Source organism: Aedes albopictus, chromosome 2, assembly GCF_035046485.1.
Source record: "Aedes albopictus strain Foshan chromosome 2, AalbF5, whole genome shotgun sequence".
NCBI lineage: Eukaryota > Metazoa > Arthropoda > Insecta > Diptera > Culicidae > Aedes > Aedes albopictus.
Genome location: NC_085137.1, coordinates 56,855,080 through 56,866,981, shown reverse-complemented (window position 1 = coordinate 56,866,981; position 11,902 = coordinate 56,855,080). Strand labels below are relative to the sequence as shown.

Here is an 11,902-nt window from a genome sequence, read left to right as displayed (position 1 = left end):
GCCGATACCACGAGGAGGTAGGCATAGGAGTTGCTGGGCAGAGGCTACACAGTTAAAACATGTTACATCATATAACCTGTAACAAAAGGACCCCGTCATATCGCATACATTTTTCCATCAGTTTTCAAATTTACAGCTTGCTCTCAGTATGAAGCTTGCGTTCATCATTCCATACAAGAAATTGTTAAATAGAAATTGTTAAATGTTAAATTCTGTGGGATGGAATATAAATTTAAGTGTCAAATTTTTTTACGTTGGGTATAATTTTCAGAAATTTTTGCTGTGTAGTGAATCATAATGGGATCTGAATTGCGCAGCATACCCAGCCTATACCGTGCCAGAAAATCTCATTGAAAGTAAAATTTTGCAGCAATAAATAATACTGATACGGTCCATCCGCTCCATCCGCAACGGCTTCGTGCCGCGAGCCGAAATATGCAGGGATAAAGACGGGGGCCTCTTGACGGACGGACGTGAGGTGATCGAAAGGTGGAAGCAGCACTTCGATCAGCACCTGAACGGCGTGGAGGACGTAGGCACGGGAGCCCACGGCAATGGAGGAAACGACGACGCCAGTGCAGCGGAGGACGGAAATGAACCAACTCCCACGCTGAGGGAAGTTAAGGATGCCATTCACCAGCTCAAAACCAACAAAGCAGCTCTGCCGTAATTCTGCAAAGTGACGTAAGCGCCGTTCAAATTGTCGATATTTTTTGGTATATGTTACGGGTATTTTCGGCTTTCAGTCTTCGCGTAATCATAAACGGATTTATGCTCTACACCTGCAAAGCGTCTTGCGGATTTGAAGCTAATTGACCGCAGGACAGAGATGAGGTTAAAAACCTACACGGCTACGGCACCCCGTATATACGGTGCACCGAAGGCTCACAAGGATGGTCTCCCATTGAGACCGGTTGTAGCGTGCATGACGTCACCAACGTACGAACTGTCGAAATACGTAGGCGCGATCCTGCAAAGTTCGATAAAAAGCAAATACAATGTACTAGACTCGTTCTCTTTTAGCGAGTACATCAACAATGTACAGCTTCCACCAGATTATGTTTTGGTATCCCTTGATGTGGTTTCGCTGTTCACGTGCATCCCAAGGGAGTTAGTGATGCAGAACGTCATTTCGCGCTGGGACGAAATCAAAGAAAATACGAACATCAACCTAGATCTGTTCCTGGAGATGACGGAGTTCTGCATAAATTGCAGTTACTTCCAATTCAAAGGGCAATCGTATCAACAGGTGTTCGGAACAGCGATGGGCAATCCACTGTCGCCCATAATAGCAGATCTGGTGATGGAAACTTTGCTCGATTCGGTCACCAAGACGATCAAGTTTCCGATCCCAGTAATCAAGAAATATGTGGACGATCTCATGCTGGCGATACCCAAAGACGAAATAGAAACCGTGAAAAACACATTCAACCAGTACCACCAGAAGATACAGTTCACCGTGGAGGTTGAAAAGGATGGAAAGCTACCATATCTGGACTTGTTGCTGGTCAGGAAACCAGACCAAACAATAAAAACAGAATGGTATGCCAAACCCATAGCGTCAGGCAGATTCTTAAACTACCTGTCGGCTCACAGCATGATGCTCAAGATAAACGTGGCCAAAAATCTCATCAAACGAGTAACGACATTCTCCACCAACGTCGACGAAGCCACAGCAAAGAAGATCATCCACACGCAGCTTCGACAGAACGACTACCCTAAACCACTAATCAACCGCCTCATCAATCGACGTCGAGAGAATCCACCCGCCGCAGCACCACCTACCGAGGATGAAAACACAAAAACGTTCCGATCAATTGTCAACATAGGTTCTCTCACCCACAAGATACAACGGACACTTCGATCCGACTACCCGGAAGTGGTCACATGTCCACAACAACGGAAAACTGTGAGATCGATCATACCAGGAGTGAAGGACAAGCTGGAAGAAAATCAACGATCGAACGTCATCTACAAAATACCATGTGACGTCATCTACAAAATACCATGTGCAGACTGTGGATCAAGCTATGTAGGAATGACATCATGCCGACTAAAAGATCGCGTGTCCGGCCACCGATCGACAATCAACAAATTAACAGAACTACGAGAAGCAGGAAAGGATGAGACCGACCAGGAGATCATGAGACTGAGGGAGAAAACAGCGCTGCTAGATCACTGCATCACCAACAACCACCAATTTCTATTAGACAGGGTAGAAGTATTGGATTCAAGCCACAAAAAACAGAATCTAGCTATATTAGAGTCATGTCACATCCTCAACACACAACACACTGTCAACAAGCGAACCGGCACCGATAACCTGAGCGGCACGTACGCCGGGGTATTACACACAGTTAAAACGATACAACACACTACACACAGACGAACAGTAGAATAGGCGCACAATAGTTGTCATCACCATAACGAGACACAGATAGAATCCGAAATTGGCGCGAAAGTGACCGACAAGTGTAGGAGGTAAAACAAAACCCAATATCGGCACCAACATTTCAAAAGGGCGTAACTGGTTTTGCAACCAATGCCTTCTCACAGAGCTGTGGGTCGTATTTCATTCATCTCACGCAATTCACATCCATTAATCGAAAGAGGAGGATTTTATCTTTCTATATGTGCTAGTGGATTGCTCGAGAGGGATGGGATACGCTCCACAGCTTTGTGAGAAGGCATTGGTTGTAAATGCAGTTACGCCCTTTTGAAATATTGGTGCCGATATAAGTGAACCGGTAGATTTAAAAATTGCGCCAACGATCGAACTCAACCACGTGAGCGACGATATACCTCCTCCACAAACTGGTATCCGAATATAATCTTGTATCTCGTTATAGTGAATGGATGACGTGCGACTATGTTCAACACATTATAACTCACGATTGAACGGAGTGATTATCTGTAAGATTTTGTAAACTATGTTGTTAAATGTTGTACTAAATTGTCCATTTGTAGATCCTTCGAAAAAGGCTCAATACATGTAGCCGAAACGTCAGGTGTAGAGCATAAATCCGTTTATGATTACGCGAAGACTGAAAGCCGAAAATACCCGTAACATAACCACAATCACAGTCGATCCCCATACATTTTTTGGTATATTATATATAATATCTGGTGTAAAAATAACAGTGTGGTATGCCTGCTGTATTAGAATGCAAGATCTAGTCGTAATCTATCATCTATGGAAAGAAACTTAGAGGATGAGCAAGAGTTTTATGCATAATAACCAAAAAATGGGCCAAAACCATCAATGTCGCTTACGTCACTTTGCAGAATTTCGGCAGAGCTGGTAAGGATGGTATCGCAGCTGAACTCATCAAGATGGGCCCAGAAAAGTTGGCCACCTGTTTGCATCGGCTGATAGTCAGGATCTGGGAAACCGAACAGCTACCGGAGGAGTGGAAGAAAGGGGTAATCTGCCCCATTCACAAGAAAGGCGACCATTTGGAATGTGAGAACTTCAGGGCGATCACTATTTTGAATGCTGCCTACAAAGTGCTATCCCAGATCATCTTCCGTCGTCTGTCACCTAAAACAAACGAGTTCGTGGGAAGTTATCAAGCCGGCTTCATCAACGGCCGGTCGACAACGGACCAGATCTTTACCGTACGGCAAATCCTACAGAAATGCCGTGAATACCAGGTCTCAACGCATCACCTGTTCATCGACTTCAAAGCGGCATACGACAGTATCGACCGCGCAGAGCTATGGAGAATCATGGACGAAAACGGCTTTCCTGGGAAGCTGACTAGACTGATTAAAGCAACAATGGACGGTGTGCAAAACTGCGTAAGGATTTCGGGTGAACTATCTAGTTCATTCGAATCTCGCCGGGGACTGCGACAAGGTGATGGACTCTCATGCCTACTCTTCAACATCGCTCTGGAAGGTGTGATGCGACGAGCCGGGCTCAACAGCCGGGGAACGATTTTCACAAAATCCGGACAATTTGTGTGCTTTGCGGACGACATGGACATTATTGCCAGAACATTTGGAACGGTGGCAGAGCTGTACACCCGCCTGAAACGCGAAGCAGCAAAGGTCGGACTGGTGGTGAATGCCTCAAAAACAAAGTACATGCTGGTAGGCGGAACCGAACACGACCGGATCCGTCTGGGTAGTAATGTTACGATAGACGGGGATACTTTCGAGGTGGTGGAGGAATTAGTCTACCTCGGATCCTTACTGACGGCTGACAACAACGTGAGCCGTGAAATTCGGAGGCGTATCATCAGCGGAAGTCGGGCCTACTGCGGGCTCCAGAAGAAACTGCGGTCGAAAAAGATTCACGCACGCACCAAATGCACCATGTACAAAACGTTAATAAGACCGGTGATCCTCTACGGGCACGAGACCTGGACCATGCTCGAGGAGGACCTACAAGCACTCGCAGTTTTCGAGCGACGCGTGCTAAGAACGGCGGCGAACCACGAGCTCGCTGCACTTTACGGCGAACCCAGCATCCAGAAGGTGGCCAAAGCCGGAAGGAAACGGTGGGCAGGGCATGTTGCAAGAATGCCGGACAACAACCTTGCAAAGCTGGTGTTTGCAACTGATCCGGTTGGCACAAGAAGGCGTGGAGCGCAGAGAGCACGATGGGCGGACCAGGTGGACCGTGACTTGGCGAACATCGGGCGCGACCGAGGATGGAGAGCGGCAGCCACGAACCGTGTATTATGGAGAAATATTGTTGATTCAGTTTTATCTTGAATTTGATGTAATACTAAATAAATAAAAAATGAAATGGAATATGGTTGTTTTACTTTTGGTTCCGCATCTCAAACACATTTTTTAAAACTTGAAAAAATTCAGTATCGTTGTCTAAGGATTTGCAAAAAATTAATGAATTCCACCCACACAAAATCTATAGAAGTATTAGCAGGGGATGTTCCGATTAAAATTCGTTTTCAAGAGCTGAATGATAAATTTTTAGTACAACGTTTTTCTAATAATCATTCAATAATTAGTATATTAAATGATTTATATGAAATCAATCCTTCGTGTAGAATTTTAGAATCATTTTTTTTTGTTTATATTTATGTGTATTTTAACTTATAGCTAATTCTACACTTTTTAGAATCATTCATTCATTGTTGTGGACAACAAATAATCCCTTCAACTAATAATTATTTCAAAAATTGTGATATTCAGGCTCATTCTTTTTCACCAATAATCGATACATCTTTGCAATTGGAATTGAAGCAAATTCCAGATACTGAATATTCTCGATACGCTAGAATATTATTTGAATGTAAATTTGTTGGAATTAATCAAAATCAATTGTTTTATACTGATGGATCTCTTATTGGATACAATGCAGATTTTGGTGTGTATAATTTATGTTCAGCACAGTTTTTGAAATTGCAATCTCCTTGTTCTATTTTTGTAGCTGAATTAATCGCTTTGTATTTTGCATGCAATTTAATTAAAGAGTTATCTCCTAGCTTGTTTATCATTTGTTCTGACAGTTTGAGCTCCATTAATTTTATCAGAAACAATCAATTCAGTTGTAAATCACATCATATTATTTTAAAGTTGAAGGAATTATTATACAACTTGCAATCTAGGGGTTTCATCATTAAATTTGTGTGGATTCCTTCTCATTGTCAAATTTCTGGTAATGAACAAGCTGATGCTTTGGCCAAGTTAGGTGCCAATCGTGGTATTATATATTTCCTTCAGAATACTTTGTTCAATTAAAAAGGAATTCACTCGAAACTTGGCAAATTGATTGGAATTCAAGTGAGAAAGGCCGATGGTGTCATTCTGTATATCCGATGGTAAATAATAACCCATGGTTTAAAAATTTCAATGTAGGGAGAAATTTTATTTGTACATTTTCAAGGCTTATTTCAAATCATTATATTTGTAATAGTCATTTATATCGTGATGATTAACCTGGGCTTGTTGGGGGAATATCTGTAAGTAAAAGAAAATCGCGTTAAGTACTGTTCCTTTGAATTCCACTAAGAATTTGCATCCTTTGACAGATACGTATTTCGACCTCAACTGTAAGGTCGTCTTCAGTGTCTGTACTTGACGAGTCGAGTCTAGTACAAGACACTGAAGACGACCTTACAGTTGAGGTCGAAATACGTATCTGTCAAAGGATGCAAATTCTTAGTGGAATTCAAAGGAACAGTACTTAACGCGATTTCTTTTACTCATTTATATCGTAAAGCATTGTCCAGTTAGAATCCGGACGCAGATAATCACTTATATCTCAGAGGTGGAATAACAAACAGAAAAGGTGAAGCCCTCAAAACAAAGATAATTTACTGTAGTTTCATGGAAAAATATCATTAGAATTATTTAATTTAATTTTTAATACATTTTCTCATTTTTTCCGTAATTACTTCCCTAAAAATCTGCACAATGGTAGTAAATTTTAACATCAACCCCTTCGGCGGATTTGTTTAACAATCAGGTCATCTCTGCAGTGTCCTGAGGCCCTCTACCAATCTGATTAGGATTCCAAAGAAACTTTGCCAAATATTTCTCTTCTTGCGAAATTAAGGGCTATTCAGTGAATTCCAAAGAAGCGAAATTTGAGTGTTCCAACAGTGATGACACCTCTACACATCTCAGGCTGTCGTGATAGCTCACCAAATTAGCTCAAACCTCTACAGATCCCTTGTGTGCATTTTTGAAAAGCAGCACGCGATTCTTGAGGTTATCATCTTTGTACACATTTGGTGTCAAAATCGTGATGTGAGAAAACGATGTGCAGAACTCGAACATCCTGGCAAATCTTGGAATTCCAAACAGATTTATCCATGAACATAAACTTCAATCTTCCTTGGGCACTTCCTCATGGCATGGTTAACAACATCTGAGCACATCACACATAATGGCTATGGAGACATTAACATTTTTCGCGACTGTCGTACCTGACCACGCTTAATTTTCAGCGTGTTTGTGCAAGATTTTTTTCCTTCACTTGTCTTCAATCTGAAATAACTTTTCACTCGTAGCAAGAAAATCGATGAAATTTTCACCATCAATAGAGGACTTGTTTATGATCAGACTGCTGTAAAAAAATATGATTATGATCATTGAGAGCGTCACAATAAATTATCCTTTGCGTCCGGATTCTAACTGGACAATGCTTTATTAATATTGAAGAATCAAATTTATGTGATAGTGGTGAATCGTATCAAGACATTGATCATATTGTTTTTCATCGCAAGCGCTACAATTTATCTAGACAAAAATTTATAGATAGTATTTTAAATTTAAACTTCTCTTTACCTGATTCTACACGAAATATTCTTGACAATAAATGTTTGCCCATAATGAAGCTCCTTTATTCATATTTACAAGATATTGTTTGAAATATTTGATACTGTTTTGTATTTTTTTGTACTCATATATTTTCAGCATTCCAAATTTGGTTCCCATACAGAGTACCTCGGATCATGGACCCTCCCTTCTTCTTCTTCTTCTTCTTCTTTTTGGCTCTACGTCTTCACTGGGACTTGGCCTGCCTCGTTTCAACTTAGTGTTCTTTGAGCATTTCCACAGTTATTAATTGAAGGGCTTCCTTTGCCTGCCATTGCATGAATTTGTATATTGTGAGGCAAGTACAATGATACACTATGCCCAGGGAGTCGAGAAAATTTTCCCGACCGGAACGGGAATCGAACCCGCCGTCTCCGGATTGGTGATCCATAGCCTTAACCACTAGGCTAACTGGACCCTCCCTACCAAGTTTTTATCAAGATCACGGCTCGGCTATGGAATATTTCCGGAGGAGCCTTTATTAAGTTTTTTAAAAATGTTTATAATGTATTTTGAAAAGATTAAGAGGTTTTGTGCCTTTTTGAGAACGATTTCAACATGTAATTTGGAAATCACTCAAAGGGGCTTTTCCCTCTTACAAAATTAAAAGTTAAAAATAAAAAATAAATAATTAAATTAGGGTTCTTATTTTCTCAGTACCTAGAAAACATTGCCTCAACCAAACAATCTACGACCAACGTTTGCAAGTTGCAACTCTTCAAAGAAACCTTGCCCAACTAAACAGATTCAAGCTTAACGAAAGGAACCACACACCAACCTTCGTTTTAATTGAATTGTCCGTCAGCTACAGAGCTCCTGGCGAACTTCCTTTCCCATTAAAATCAAAACAAACATTCCATTCATTGATACCTTACTCTCCTCTTCATCATGGTAGTTGTCGTCGTCCTCGACATCATCTCGTACCTAGATGTTTGTCGGAAGGAAAAATTACATCCAATGTGCAATGACCCATGAAAGCAATTGGACACTAGGTAGAACCTAGTAGCAACAGCAGAAACCGAGTAACCAGTTCACCTAGCTAGAGGAGTCAAAGCCAATTCTGTCCACAGACCCCACACTCGAAAGCAGTGCACCCACCCGATCCAACCCTATATTTACCCGAAGAATCGAGAGGAAACGAAACGACTCCGGTACTGTTTCACCTGCTGCGGCGGCATACGGCGGGATGAAGAACCCCCGAGCAAACGGGGGCGAAGTGGCCTCTTCAGTTTAATTGAATGGCTTTTTCGTGTTCCGGATGAAATTCCTCCAGCTTCGGGTAAGAGGTTTTGTCAACATGCTTTCCGTCAAGTTTTGTTTGAGCTCTTTGGGTCCCTCTCGGTCTTGGGTTGAGTGAGTCCCCTCAACCTCAACTCAACTGCTCCCAATATGATTAATGGAACCGGGGTAGGTCCCATTGCATTGTCGTGTGATGTGCTCTGAAATACCTGCACCGAATTGTCTCTCGCAATTCGATGAAAATTTCTCGTTATTGTTACATTTCGTCAACTATGGCATGATTGAAATCGATTCCGCTTCAGTGGAAACGTAGCGACGACGAATGAATCTATAGGAAGAAGCTGAAGAGTTCTGGTGTCTTCATGTGTCTAGCGTGTGTATTGTTAGGGAGCATCCTTATGATTTCAATTGATTCAAATGATATGGTTTCCATCTTTCTTTCACGTTGTCCACGGTATAGAGCAGTGGATGCCAAACGGGATGCGGGTATGAAGATCCTTTCTACAAACAATGTTTTTATTAGAGCATCTTCATATTTCATGTAAAATATAATTTGTTTCTACCAATGATTAATATATTTTATTTTGTTTATTTTTTTAAATACAAAATCATTTATACTACCGAGTTCTGGATAAGGAACGATGATTTCACTATGTATGTATGTATGTATGTATGTGGGTAGCCACCATCCTAGCTTAAGTCTTGCTCTGCATGCAGTTCCACTTAACAGTAAAGATTAAATCTCATTACCACTCTGATTTCAACATACCGCTGTATGAAGGGCCAAAAGGGGGTGTGGCGGACCCGTAAGTAGAGACACTTACGCGAAATCCGCGGTTTTAAGAGAATCTCCTTCCAACAGTATGATCCAACAAAGTGAATAATGACATTCACATTACTTGCCAAACTTTCTACGGGATGGTTTGTTCCGAGAAGGGCGCGTCAATCCATTGCAACTGTTGGGATAGAAGAACCCATCTACAAGGATGTTATAGTTACTTCTCACCACACTCCGGCTGGCACTCCACTCCATCGTACAGTTACAACTTCAATGATGCCCTGATGCACCCTCCCAACCCCATTTAATTATAAAGTCAATAGTATAATATATTATCATGAAATATGGAAATATGGTACAATCAATAGAAATAATAATGAAATATAATGTAATAAAATTAAATTAAGCAAAATAAATAAGGTATCAAATAAGTAATTTGAATGAGTACTTTTCGCTGCCAAGTCCTTATACGGCCTAGATGGTAGGGTGGGATGTTATTGTAATAATGAAATATAATCAGGAATGTAAAAATATGTAGTGAAATATAGTACAATGCAATTGAAGGTAAAGGGCCCATATAGCCGAGGCGGTAAACGCACGGGTATTCAGCATGACCATGCTGAGGGTGACGGGTTCGATTCCCGGTCGGTCCAGGATCTTTTCGTAAAGGAAATTTCCTTGACTTCCTTGGGCATAGAGTATCTTCGTGCCTGCCACACGATATACACATGCAAAATGGTCATTGGCAGAGGAAGCTCTCAGTTAAAAACTGTGGAAGTGCTCATTGAACACTAAGCTGAGAAGCAGGCTTTGTCCCAGTGAGGACGTTACGCCAAGAAGAAGAAGAAGAAGAAGAAGCAATTGAAGGTAACAAAATATACACAATGAAATAGAATAAAATATGTTATAATGCAATAAGGTTAGTGTAGGATCGTAGTAGCCATGAATTGTATCATTGACATTTAGCTGTATCTAATAAAGCATTATTGTTCCAACCACCACCAAGAGAACACTACATTTGGCGACGAGGATGGAGATAAAGGAAAATGAAGCTTGCGCAAGTTAGAAGAACAACTGGGCTCGTACAAAACCAAATTCCATATTTCAAGCAACATGAAGAAAAAAAAATCCCGTGGAGAAAATTATTCGCTGCATGGTAAAGTATGAAAGAAGAAAACAAATTGTTCTTAGGGATGATTCCAGTAGTCCTGACGATGGAGCCCAGATTCTCAGGGATGATTTTTACACTGAGGGACATTTCCGCTCAGTTGTAAAACCCAGAATCTTAGGGATGAAATCCAATCGAGAAGGTCTGGACCCGGAGCAGGTGAACTTTAAGGATTGCTCTCTGGGATGCCTCCAGAATTCTGACGGTGGACCCGGATTCTAAGAGATTACTTTTATGGTAAGGAAGAGTCACCCGAGAATCTTAGGGATGTAATCCAGCCGGGAAGATTTGGACCCAGAGCAAAGACAATGTGAGTCCCAGAGATGAACTTCTTGGGATGAAGCTCACATATGGAGCGGAACCCAAAGAATGGGATGACAGTACGCTGAAAATGGAATCCAGAGGCGATTCCCGATGCGGAACCCATAATATGGGATGAAGTACGCAGATCTACTTGAAGTAGATGGAAAGGCGGAACCCTGTTGATGGGATGAAGTACACTGCTGTTAAACAGTGGAACCCAGTCAAAGGGATGAAGTACGCCAGATGAATTTTGAGACCCGGTGGTTATGCACGCGGGATGATTCTCTGAAAGCAGCTTGAGACCTGGAGGCGATCCTCAGGATGAATCTCAAGGCTGAAAATCTGGCTCTTTTAGGGATGAAGTATCTATATTAAATTGTACGCTTTGACTAGACATGTCCTTGTTCTTAGGGATGAAGTTCCAATCTAGATATACATCTTATTGGAATCCCAGAATTTTGGATGAAGCTAAATCATGTTTTCATAGGACAATTTAAACTATAGAGAATCCGAAGAGCAGATCGGAGATCAATTCATTGAATGTCTCAGAAAAATGTTCTGATACTTTTAGGGATGGCTTCCTTGTGTTTAGTTTTCACAATATACCACTTGGACTTTATTTGTAAAACTTTAAACATGAGGAACCCGAAGTACAGAAGACGAGATCACTTCGTGGAACATCTCGATGTGATTTTTTTTTACTCTGCAAAAAAAATATATTTACTGATCAATGTATATGGTTGAAATATTTCCTTTGAATAATTTTAGCTTGAGCTGATTTATCGCATGCTAGTTCAGCAGCAGATGTATTACTTTCCAAGACAGAAGACGTATAAAGCGAATTCAAAGGGAAATGCAGTAAGCTGTACTCTATAAAGAAAACAAAATCGGTTACGTGGATAAGCATACATGTGAACCAAAAGAATAACAACACTGCGTAAGTACAAAGCAAAGGACGGTAAGACGATTATCATTTATTATTGATTTATAAACTGGAACGTAAACGTACAAGCTAACGTATAAATGTTGTTTTAGTGTGAAGTTTATAGTGTTTTACATATTCAAAAATAGGACGCATATCACACATATAACCCAGATGTAGGCGAAAATTGAATTCACAT

General features: G+C 41.0%; 1 protein-coding gene and 1 long non-coding RNA gene across 2 annotated transcripts; both read left to right on the top strand.

Moving 5' to 3' along the window:
- Positions 1-829: 829 nt before the first annotated feature.
- Positions 830-2,401, top strand: LOC134286043 (uncharacterized). Its single transcript, XM_062847607.1, has one exon. The coding sequence runs from the start codon at positions 830-832 to the stop codon at positions 2,399-2,401; it is 1,572 nt and encodes a 523-aa protein (XP_062703591.1).
- A 335-nt stretch (positions 2,402-2,736) lies between these two features.
- LOC134288927 (uncharacterized) lies at positions 2,737-3,072 on the top strand. The gene is made up of 2 exons (XR_009998178.1): positions 2,737-2,786; positions 2,850-3,072. It is a non-coding gene; the product is annotated as an uncharacterized LOC134288927 (long non-coding RNA).
- Positions 3,073-11,902: the final 8,830 nt, after the last annotated feature.